Source organism: Oncorhynchus gorbuscha, unplaced genomic scaffold, assembly GCF_021184085.1.
Source record: "Oncorhynchus gorbuscha isolate QuinsamMale2020 ecotype Even-year unplaced genomic scaffold, OgorEven_v1.0 Un_scaffold_460, whole genome shotgun sequence".
Classification (NCBI taxonomy): Eukaryota; Metazoa; Chordata; class Actinopteri; order Salmoniformes; family Salmonidae; genus Oncorhynchus; species Oncorhynchus gorbuscha.
In genome coordinates this window covers 234,004-245,942 of record NW_025745298.1, presented here as the reverse complement: position 1 = coordinate 245,942, position 11,939 = coordinate 234,004, and the positions used below count along the sequence as shown (strand labels likewise).

The window sequence follows — 11,939 nt, the reverse complement described above, 5'->3', positions numbered from 1 at the left end:
TCGGGGGTCTGGGGGGAGCTGTCCATCAGAGTGGCTGTTAGGGCGTTCTGGTAGTGGCTACGGGTGATCTGGGGTTTAGAAGTCGAAGGTCAAAGAAAGGTCGTAGGTCATAAATAGTCATAGGTCGAAGTTAGAGGCTGTACTGTACCACAGCTCTGACTAAGCTACTAGGTTGTACCACAAATTACACACTTTTTACTATGAAGTGCACTACTTTTGACCAAGGACCATAGGACTATGTATAAAGTAGTGCACTGTATAAAGAATAGCGTGCTATTTGGGACCTTTATTATTTATTTATTTTATCTGACCTCCTTTCTCTCCCAAATTCAATTACGATCTTGTCTCATCACTGCAACTCCCCAACAGGCTCGGTAGAGGCGAAGGTCAAGTCATGTGTCCTCCAAAACATGACCCGCCAAACCGTGCTCCTTAATGCTCGCCCACTTAACCCGGAAGCCAGTCGCGCCAATGTGTCGGAGGAAACACCGTTCAACTGACGGCCGCCTACAGGCGCCCGGCCCGCCACATGGAGTCGCTAGAGCGCAATGAGCCAAGTAAAGGTCCCCCAAATGGTGTTGGAGCAGGTGTATCCAGGTAACGTGAGGTGGGTCGGGGCTGTACTGTACCGTAGTCTAGGTAGGCCTACCTTAATGACCTGCAGGTGTGTGAGCTGCCTAACAGAGTAGTCAGGCAGGTAGACGCTCCCCCCTCCGTTGAGTTGGCCCAGACTGCCCCCATACAGCATAGAGTCAGACCGGTCCAGACCACTGCTACGGGAGGGGGATCTGTGGACTGAATCATACAGGATGGTAATGAGTCAGACAGGGATGAGATAGTGTTCTACCACTCTCTGGTCTATGCAATGGGACAGTCCAGATAATGTAAGTGTAATCTGTTATGTTTCTCATGAAACATTTTGTTTTCTTTGAGCTTGTAATGTGCACAGGCTGTTTCTCAATATTAATGTGTTAATGTTTGTGAGTGAGTGAGTGAGTGAGTGAGTGAGTGAGTGAGTGAGTGAGTGAGTGAGTGAGTGAGTTAGTTAGTTACCGGTGGGCATGATGGCAGGCACCCCGTAGTAGGCGAACGCTCCGTTCTCAAACCTCAGAGCCTCTTTACCAAACTCCACCTCCACACGACCCTGGACACACAGGACAGAGAAATGGTCAAGTTCCCTGATGTGTGTCTAAGCCACATTCTAGAAGTTCCAAGCTATATATAAAACCAGGGTTGTTGTAGTAGTCAGCACCTCCACCTGCACCACATGATATACTGAGTATACAAAACATTAGGAACACCTGCTCTTTCCATGACATAGACTGACCAGGTGAATCCAGGTTAAAGCTATAATCCCTTATTGATGTCACTTGTTAAATCCACTTCAATCAGTGTAGATGAAGGGGAGGAGACGGGTTAAAGAAGGATTTTTAAGCCTTGAGACAATTGAGACGTGGACTGTGTATGTGTGCCGTTCAGAGGGTGAATGGGCAAGACAACATAGTTAAGTGCCTTTGAACGGGTAGTACAGTAGGCGCCAGGCGCACCGGTTTGAGTCAAGAACTGCAACGCTGCTGGGTTTTTTCACGCTCAACAGTTCCGGTGTGTATCAAGACTGTTCCACCACCAGAAGGACGTCCAGCCAACATGACACAACTGTGGGAAGCACTGGAGTCAACATGGACCAGCATCCCCGTGGAACGCTTTCGACACCTCGTACATGTCTCGATGAATTGAGACTGTTCTGAGGGCAAAAGGAGGTGAAACTCAATATTAGCAAGGTGTTCCTAATGTTTTGTCCACTCGTGGTCTCTGTGTGTGAGATCAAATCCTTCTCTTCTTTGACACACTTATCTCCTCACTGTCCTGTCGGTTCTCTACTCTCCTATCAATAACATACATCAAATCAATTTGATTTATCGCTAAGGGATAATTATTGCGGGCGTTTATACCTGTAGTAACAGGATGAAGTAGTCAACAGGTTTGTTTCTCTGAAACAGGAAGTGCTGTGGGGCCAGTTTGTTCTTGTCATCGTAGCTCAGCTCCTGGACCACACTGGGGTGTTTAATGAGACGCAGTAAGATCTTCTCTGATAGGTGGGCTGGCTTGAAGGGCTCCACCTCTACAGGAGGTGAGGAGGGAGGGAGGTGGGCAGGGAGGGAGGGAGGGGGAGGGAGGTGGGGAGGGGTAGGGAGGGATAAAGAAGAAGGGTAGGAGGAGAGGGTAGTAAAAGGGGAGAGATGAAAGAGGGATAGAAGAGGTAGGAGGAGAGGGTAGTAAAAGGGGAGAGATGAAAGAGGGATAGAAGAGGTAGGAGGAGGAGGGCAGTAAAAGGGGAGAGATGAAAGAGGGATAGAAGAGGTAGGAGGAGAGGGCAGTAAAAGGGGAGAGATGAAAGAGGGATAGAAGAGGTAGGAGGAGAGGGCAGTAAAAGGGGAGAGATGAAAGAGGGATAGAAGAGGTAGGAGGAGAGGGCAGTAAAAGGGAGAGATGAAAGAGGGATAGAAGAGGTAGGAGGAGAGGGCAGTAAAGGGGAGAGATGAAAGAGGGATAGAAGAGGTAGGAGGAGAGGGCAGTAAAAGGGGAGAGATGAAAGAGGGATAGAAGAGGTAGGAGGAGAGGGCAGTAAAAGGGGAGAGATGAAAGAGGGATAGAAGAGGTAGGAGGAGAGGGCAGTAAAAGGGGAGAGATGAAAGAGGGATAGAAGAGGTAGGAGGAGAGGGCAGTAAAAGGGGAGAGATGAAAGAGGGATAGAAGAGGTAGGAGGAGAGGGCAGTAAAAGGGAGAGAGATGAAAGAAGGGATAGAAGAGGTAGGAGGAGAGGGCAGTAAAAGAAAGGGGAGAGATGAAAGAGGGATAGAAGAGGTAGGAGGAGAGGGGCAGTAAAAGGGGAGAGATGAAAGAGGGATAGAAGAGGTAGGAGGAGAGGGCAGTAAAAGGGGAGAGATGAAAGAGGGATAGAAGAGGTAGGAGGAGAGGGCAGTAAAAGGGGAGAGATGAAAGAGGGATAGAAGAGGTAGGAGGAGAGGGCAGTAAAAGGGGAGAGATGAAAGAGGAATAGAAGAGGTAGGAGGAGAGGGCAGTAAAAGGGGAGAGATGAAAGAGGGATAGAAGAGGTAGGAGGAGAGGGCAGTAAAAGGGGAGAGATGAAAGAGGGATAGAAGAGGTAGGAGGAGAGGGCAGTGAAAGGGAGAGAGATGAAAGAGGGATAGAAGAGGTAGGAGGAGAGGGCAGTAAAAGGGGAGAGATGAAAGAGGGATAGAAGAGGTAGGAGGAGAGGGCAGTAAAAGGGGAGAGATGAAAGAGGGATAGAAGAGGTAGGAGGAGAGGGCAGTAAAAGGGGAGAGATGAAAGAGGGATAGAAGAGGTAGGAGGAGAGGGCAGTAAAAGGGGAGAGATGAAAGAGGGATAGAAGAGGTAGGAGGAGAGGGCAGTAAAAGGGGAGAGATGAAAGAGGGATAGAAGAGGTAGGAGGAGAGGGCAGTAAAAGGGGAGAGATGAAAGAGGGATAGAAGAGGTAGGAGGAGAGGGCAGTAAAAGGGGAGAGATGAAAGAGGGATAGAAGAGGTAGGAGGAGAGGGCAGTAAAAGGGGAGAGATGAAAGAGGGACAGAGAGGAAGTCATGAGAGAGTCAGTGGAAAAGTAATAAGAAAAAGGTCATTTGTAATAACTGGTAAACATTCTTTACTATTCAATAGGTTGTTTTTTACCAGGCCTCAAATTGAGAACAACTTACTTCCACAGAGATGATATATTTAATTATTTAACACTCAGGAAGTGACCTCACAGTGGACAGGAAGTGACATCACAATGGGCCTACCTGTGGAGAGGAAGCGGTGCGTGGCGAGGAGGAGCTGGGGAGAGATCTTCACCTTCATCTCGTTCTCCGACAGCTTAAAGATGGAGAAGTCCTGCTGCTTCCTCTCATGGTGAGAAACACGACGCTTAGTACGGTTATCAGCTGTAGAGGAAGACAACACTTACATTTACATTACATTTAGGTCATTTAGCAGACGCTCTTATCCAGAGCGACTTACAAATTGGAGAGGTTATCAGCTGTAGAGGGAGACAACACTTAGAGAGGTTATCAGCTGTAGAGGGAGACAACACCTAGAGAGGTTATCAGCTGTAGAGGGAGACACAACACTTAGAGAGATTATACGTTGTAGAGGGAGACAACACTTAGAGAGGTTATCAGCTGTAGAGGGAGACAACACTTAGAGAGGTTATCAGCTGTAGAGGGAGACAACACTTAGAGAGGTTATAGGCTGTAGAGGGAGACAACACTTAGAGAGGTTATAGGCTGTAGAGGGAGACAACACTTAGAGAGGTTATCAGCTGTAGAGGGAGACAACACTTAGAGAGGTTATCAGATGTAGAGGGAGACAGCACTTAAAGAGGTTATCAGATGTAGAGGGAGACAACACTTAGAGAGGTTATCAGCTGTAGAGGGAGACAACACTTACATTTACATTACATTTAGGTCATTTAGCAGACGCTCTTATCCAGAGCGACTTACAAATTGGAGAGGTTATCAGCTGTAGAGGGAGACAACACTTACATTTACATTACATTTAGGTCATTTAGCAGACGCTCTTATCCAGAGCGACTTACAAATTGGAGAGGTTATCAGCTGTAGAGGGAGACAACACTTAGAGAGGTTATCAGCTGTAGAGGGAGACAACACCTAGAGAGGTTATCAGCTGTAGAGGGAGACACAACACCTAGAGAGATTATACGTTGTAGAGGGAGACAACACTTAGAGAGGTTATCAGCTGTAGAGGGAGACAACACTTAGAGAGGTTATCAGCTGTAGAGGGAGACAACACTTAGAGAGGTTATAGGCTGTAGAGGGAGACAACACTTAGAGAGGTTATAGGCTGTAGAGGGAGACAACACTTAGAGAGGTTATCAGCTGTAGAGGGAGACAACACTTAGAGAGGTTATCAGATGTAGAGGGAGACAGCACTTAAAGAGGTTATCAGATGTAGAGGGAGACAACACTTAGAGAGGTTATCAGATGTAGAGGGAGACACAACACTTAGAGAGGTTATCAGCTGTAGAGGGAGACAGCACTTAGAGAGGTTATCAGCTGTAGAGGAAGACAACACCTAGAGAGGTTATCAGCTGTAGAGGGAGACACAACACTTAGAGAGGTTATCAGCTGTAGAGGGAGACAACACTTAGAGAGGTTATCAGCTGTAGAGGGAGACACTTAGAGGTTATCAGTTGTAGAGGGAGACAACACTTAGAGAGGTTATCAGATGTAGAGGGAGACAACACTTAGAGAGGTTATCAGCTGTAGAGGGAGACAGCACTTAGAGAGGTTTTCAGCTGTAGAGGGAGACACTTAGAGGTTATCAGCTGTAGAGGGAGACAACACCTAGAGAGGTTATCAGATGTAGGGTGAGACACACACATGGATGGACGCACATGCAGGTGCACACACACACCGACACACACAGAGAATCAGCAGTATTGTGTGTGTGTGTGTGTGTGTGTGTGTGTGTGTGTGTGTGTGTGTGTGTGTGTGTGTGTGTGTGTGTGTGTGTGTGTGTGTGTGTGTGTGTGCGTGCGTGCGTGCGTGCGTGCGTGCGTGCGTGCGTGCGTGTGTACGTACTGTAGAGGTCAGTCTCGTCCAGTATCTCTGACTTGATGATCTCCTCTATAACGTCCTCCAGGGTCACGATGCCCATGACCTCATAAAAGGGGTCACCCTCACCCTCGTTGTTGACCCGCTGGACGATGGCCAGGTGGGACTTGCCTGGAGAGAGACAGGATATGACATCATAATACTACCCTAACCTGTGGGACTGAGCTAACAAACATGGAGGGGAAACTCCAACATAAAACAATGTCCTTTTTTAGTATACAAAAGCATGTATGTATTTAAATGTATTTATTCTGGCTGTGTAAAGGGATCTAACTACGTGAATGGGGTCTGAGCTAAGGGGAATAGCAAGAGAGGAAAACCAATTGATGGAGACAACAGATCTCCCTTGACATGTTCCTGAGGAGATAAATAAACGAACAAAGAAAGGCACTTGTCTTTTCCTACTAACACTGACTTTATTGATAACTACTTTGTTGAGGGAAAATGTACTTACTATGACTGTGATGTGGTTGTCTCACCTAGCTATCATAAGGTGAACGCACTAACTGTAAGTCTCTCTGGATCAGAGTGTCTGCTAAATGACTCACTAACTGTAAGTCTCTCTGGATCAGAGTGTCTGCTAAATGACTCACTAACTGTAAGTCTCTCTGGATCAGAGTGTCTGCTAAATGACTCACTAACTGTAAGTCTCTCTGGATCAGAGTGTCTGCTAAATGACTCACTAACTGTAAGTCTCTCTGGATCAGAGTGTCTGCTAAATGACTCATTAACTGTAAGTCTCTCTGGATCAGAGTGTCTGCTAAATGACTCACTAACTGTAAGTCTCTGGATCAGAGTGTCTGCTAAATGACTCACTAACTGTAAGTCTCTGGATCAGAGTGTCAGAGTGTCTGCTAAATGACTCACTAACTGTAAGTCTCTCTGGATCAGAGTGTCTGCTAAATGACTCACTAACTGTAAGTCTCTCTGGATCAGAGTGTCACTGAAACACAAACACACAGACTACATCTACCATGAGGCCACAGGAATAGAAGCCGTAAGCGATCTAGTAGAAACACAACAGGGGTGTATTCATTAGAGCACACCGTAGCAACTCATTGCACAACATTTGGAAATGGAAAAAATAACCCTCCCCGTTTTGTTCAGTGTGCTTCCGTTTGGTTTCTAGAGAATACACACTCCTGGGTCATCGCCCAGTGACACACCAATACCCAGGAGGCCCTAGTGACGCCAATCGTCCCAGCAGAGGGATGATGCACAGCTGCACCCTATTTCCTATTTAGTGCACCAGGGCCCACAGAGAACGAGAGGGAAACAATCAAACTGGGTGCCATTTGGGATGCACAATGGGGGAGGGGTCATCTCCATGGTAACAGGGGGGTATTATTAGAGACACAGACAGAGTAAATGGGGAATCGTTTAAGATAAACAGTCTAGTTGATTTGTTAGTTAGATATGGTCTATTTCTGCTACTGTTTGTTGATGTTATAGGTTCTGTGAGATGGTGATTTAGATGGAAGGAATGGGAGGCTGGTTCATTGTGTTTGTTTGTGAATGAGTGAGGAGAGGAGAAGAAGAGGGAGGAGGAGAATAGAGGGGAGGTAGGGGTTGGAGGGGGTAGGGGGTGGGAGGGGTGTGCAGGGTGATTGAGTTGTACAGAGACTGCTCAGGGCTCCCCCTGGAGAGAGAGGGAGGGGACAGAGAGACAGAGAGAGAGGAAGAGTGAGAGAGAGACTGCACTGCAGACACCAGCAGCTGAAGATTACATCATCAGCCATTATGTAACACAGTCAACACCTAACACACATCCTTGAACACAGCTGCAGCTACCCTCTCATTCTCTCTCTCACACACACACACACAGCTGCAGCCCCCCCCCCCTTGCTGTTCCTACTGTGCTCCCCTCTCTTTGCCCACTCTGGCTGTCTCTCACTCTGACTGTGTCTCACTCTGACTGGGGGAGAGAGTGAGAAAGAGGGAGAGAGAAAGAAAGAGAGAGAGAATGCGAGAGAAAGAGAGCGATAGGAAAAGAGAGAGAGAGAGAGAATGAGAGAGAGAAAGAGAGGAGAGAGAGAATGAGAGAGAGAGAGAGAGAGAGAGAGAGAGAGAGAGAGAGAGAGAGAGAGAGAGAGAGAGAGAGAGAGAGAGAGAGAGAGAGAGAGAGAGAGAGAGAGAGAGAGAATGAGAGAGAAAGAGAGGAGAGAGAGAATGAGAGAGAGAGAGAGAGAGAGAATGAGAGAGAAAGGATGAGAGAGAGAGAGAGAGAGAGAGAGAGAGAGAGAGAGAGAGAGAGAGAGAGAGAGAGAGAGAGAGAGAGAGAGAGAAAGAGAGAGAGAGAGAGAGAGAGAGAGAGAGAGAGAGAGAGAGAGAGAGAGAGAGAGAGAGAGAGAGAGAGAGAGAGAGAGAATGAGAGAGAGAGATGAGAGAGAAAGAAAAGAGAGAGAGAGAGAGAGAGAGAGAGAGAGAGAGAGAGAGAGAGAGAGAGAGAGAGAGAGAGAGAGAGAGAGAGAGAGAGAGAGAGATTCTGTCAGATCTTTATATGGGTTGGGTCTAGCTGCACATTAACAGCTCTTACACACATGCTATTTCTATGTTTGGTTTGATGTGATACTCAGCTCCCACACCTAGTGTCTAATGACTTGAATGTAATGTAAATGTCTCTAGGTTTTAGCTCAGCTCCCACACCCAGTGTCTCTAGGTTTTAGCTTAGCTCCCACACCTAGTGTCTCTAGGCTTTAGCTCAGCTCCCACACCTCGTGTCTCTAGGTTTTAGCTTAGCTCCCACACCTAGTGAAGGGAGGGAGGGAGGGAGGGAAGGAAGGAGGGCGAAAGTGTTCTCTGAATATTTAATGTCTTCTCTCTGGGGGGCGGAGCGATGGATGGGTGGAGGGAGAGAGGGGAGGGGGTGTCATGACAGGAAAGGACATTCTAAAGATAACAGCCTTTTTATGTCTCTCTCTCTGTCACCATGACATTCTCATCCCTCTGTCTCTCTGTCAAGCTTGTGCTCTCAATTAAATTCAAAACGCTCTCTCTTAAACACACACACACAGTTTTGTTATCAATTTGTTTGTGTGGATTAGGATCAGGTCCCTCTTGCCCATGTAATCTAATTCATTATGTGATCTAAAAGGAGAAACTGACCCAAGATCAGCGCTACTTCTCTGAGATGCTTTATGAATACGGGTCGAGACAGTGTAAACACATACATCTACTGAAGGTGTCCTTCATGTGTTTCTCTAGCACAGCCTCTGCATGCAACATGAGAAACGCTGACACTGCCTTCTTCCCCCATCAACAGACACAGACCACATGGCAACATGGCTACCTGCTATTGGTCAACAGGAGACACACCCACCAAGCCACCTTACCTGCCCATATCATCATAAATTGCCCATAAGGAATAGGCTATATCCAAGGCTCTATTCCAAACGGCACCCTATTCTCTTTGTAGTAGACTATCACTGGGATGGGATGTCCCTGTTAGTCACACTACAGCGCCTCTTATGAGCAGACAACCGTTGTTTCCACAGAGACAATCTCACTGAAGTTACTTTGTATCACTACATTGACACTGGTTGGTCCGACATGTAAACTGGTGGAGTCTATGGAAATGAACAATAGGAGCTTAAACCAGTGACTCGGCCAAGAAGGGAGAGAGAGGAGGGGGGGGAGAGAGAGACGGGGAGAAAGAGTGAGGGGGAGTGGGATGGAGCCAGAGAGAGAGGAGGGGGGGGGGCGAGAGAGACGGGGAGAAAGAGAAAGAGTGAGGGGGGGAGTGGGATGGAGCCAGAGAGAGGGAGGGAGAAAAGGAAAGATAGAGTGAGAGGGGAGACACACAATCATCATACGATCTTTTCTAGAGTTTATTGGGTGATGTTACTCCCCCCTCCTCCTTACCCTTCTTGAACTCCTCCAGCATGGCGTCCAGTTTGGTGTCGTTGAACACACAGTGCATGGGGTGTTTATAGAACTGTGTTATGGTCTTCAGATGGGTACAGTCATCCGGGTCAACGAACGCCAAGTCCTTCACGAACAGAATATCCACAATGTTCGACCGCAAGTTTTCGAACACCGGGATGCGCGTGTAGCCGCTCTGCATAATCTCCGACATGGTGTTGAAGTCTAGCACCGCTTCCGAGGTGAGCATGAAGCAGTCGGTTAGCGGAGTCAGAACATCTTCTACAGTCTTGGTCCGGAGCTCGAGCGCACCCTGTATGATGTTGAGCTCCTCTTTAACCAGGTCGTGGTACGGGTCGGTCACACGCAGCATCTCGAGGAGTTTTTCCCGCGTATAAAAGTTACTGATCTCCTGATGGAGGATGAAGTCCAGGAGTTTACTGATGGGGTAGGAGATGGGGAAGGAGAGAACCATGAGAAGACGGGTTACCCAGATGGTTTTGGACGCAATGGCCAGGCCGTGCCGCGACGCAACAGAGTGTGGCAGGATCTCCCCAATGAAAAAGATCCCAAACGCGCAGATAATGGTGGACAACCAGGTCATCCCCAGGATCTGACACATCCACACTGCGAGCGCTGCGTTGATCAGCGCGTTGCCCAGCAGCAAAGTGCACAGGACGTAGTTACCGTGCCGCCGCACGGACTCGATTTTCCTCGCGTATTTCTGCTCCTTGTCCGTGCCGCTGTTCTGCAGAACCTGGAGCTCCACCGGGTCCAACGCGAGCAGACTGAGGTTCAGGCCACTGAAGAGCGCCGAGAGGGCCAGTAACAGAACCGATACTAACACTTGAAGCCAGAGGTCCGGTTCAGCCCCGCGCTCCACCACGGCGACCCAGAAATCCCGGGTCCGGTAGTGCTCCCATTTGGACCCGTCGAAGGCGCAAATCGAATAGTACTTCATCTTCTCTCCCCTGCGCAGGTTCTTAGCCAATACTTCCACCAACACGGAGTTCTGACTCGAAGCGGACTTGAAAGAGCCCAAGATCTCAATATCCGAGCTCCTGGCGTTTTTATCCATGCACATATTCCGCTTCGGGTGGACCTGCCCCTCTCTCCCCGGCCTCGGCTCCTCGATGAATGCTATCCAGGGAGCGGCGTTGGCTCTGGCCCCAGCGGTCCGGTTGAGCCTCTGTGGGGATGAGGCGTAGTAGACCCGCAGCATGAAGCGGGTTCCCTCCGTGGCTTTCAGCACCCCGTCGTCCACGGACAGCTCTCCCCCGGTCTCCTCCGGACGGAAGCCGAGCAGGGCGAGGGACGGGGAGGGGATGAGGCAGAGGGAGAGGAGAGAGAGGAACAGCAGCCGGGCTGGGGAGAAGGGTACCCTGGGGAAGAGGGGGGCGGTTCGGGACCGGGCAGCTACATCTTCCGCAGCCATGATGCAGAGTGAGATTCTCCGCCACACTACAGATGCGAACCGACCGAGTCACGTGGCGGTGGCGCGCTCACACTCCATCTGCCGGTGGTGGGTGGGGGACCAGTTCCGTTACAGCAGCTGCATTTCCCGGTGTTGTTGTTGTTGATGCTGATGATGCTTCTCTACTCTACTACACCATGCAGCTAACGGGGCGGGTGGCTGGCTGGCCGCCTGTAGTCAAAGTCCTTGTTTTGGTGGGCGAGAGAATTCACCAGAATTATGTAGTGACGTAATGCAATTTTGCACGAAGATGCCGGCTACGAATGGCAATAGGCAACGTACTGAGACACACATACTGAGACACACAGAAACAGGACACAGGAAGTTTCCATTCCAGATTGCTTCCCCAGTAATTGTCCAGTGGTGAATATAATAAGATAATGATCAGATTCCTTATCAATCCCCCCCCTCTGTCTAGCTGTTCTCCTCTCTACACCCAAACTGAATCTGTTTCTACACACGGACAAATAGCAGCCTATGCTACTACCTGCACTGCACCTACAAAAACATCATTCCAAAGATGTCTATGTTTTTGTTCAGTGGGTTTATAATTACGTAAACAGCGTAGTCATCCTACTGGTATGTCTGTCTGTCTATCTCTCTGTTATATTCCCATAACAACACTTTCTGGGCAGACGGAATGGAAACAAAAATAACTGCTGAAAGAATGTCGTGGATCGGATGTGGCTTTTATGAAACTATTATCTCTCTCTCTCTCACCCTTCTCTCTCTCTCTCTCTCTCTCTCTCTCTCTCTCTCTCTTCTCTCTCTCTCTCTCTCACCCTTCTCTCTCTCTCTGTCTCCCACTCTGCATCTCTTTATCGCTCGCGCTCTGCCTGTTTCTCTCCCAATTCTCTCTTTATCCTACCTATCTCCCTCATTCCCCCCCTCTCATACATGAACAAAAGGCTGAGGAGCAGTATATTGTTGTGTAGAGTTGGCCGAGGCACA

General features: G+C 48.6%; 1 protein-coding gene across 1 annotated transcript in view; it reads right to left on the bottom strand.

The window, feature by feature from the left end:
* Positions 1–11,757, bottom strand: part of LOC124018275 (metal transporter CNNM1-like) — a 17,869-nt gene extending 6,112 nt beyond the window's left edge. Inside the window, exons 1-7 of the mRNA XM_046333542.1 lie at positions 9,515–11,757; positions 5,621–5,764; positions 3,821–3,961; positions 1,953–2,122; positions 1,054–1,144; positions 650–795; positions 1–68 (exon numbers count right to left, since the gene is read on the bottom strand). The exon at positions 1–68 is cut by the window's left edge and continues 173 nt beyond it. Of these exons, the coding sequence (XP_046189498.1) occupies positions 1–68; positions 650–795; positions 1,054–1,144; positions 1,953–2,122; positions 3,821–3,961; positions 5,621–5,764; positions 9,515–10,949 (2,195 nt within the window). The 5' untranslated portion in view covers positions 10,950–11,757. The remainder of the gene's footprint in view (positions 69–649; positions 796–1,053; positions 1,145–1,952; positions 2,123–3,820; positions 3,962–5,620; positions 5,765–9,514) is intronic.
* Positions 11,758–11,939: the final 182 nt, after the last annotated feature.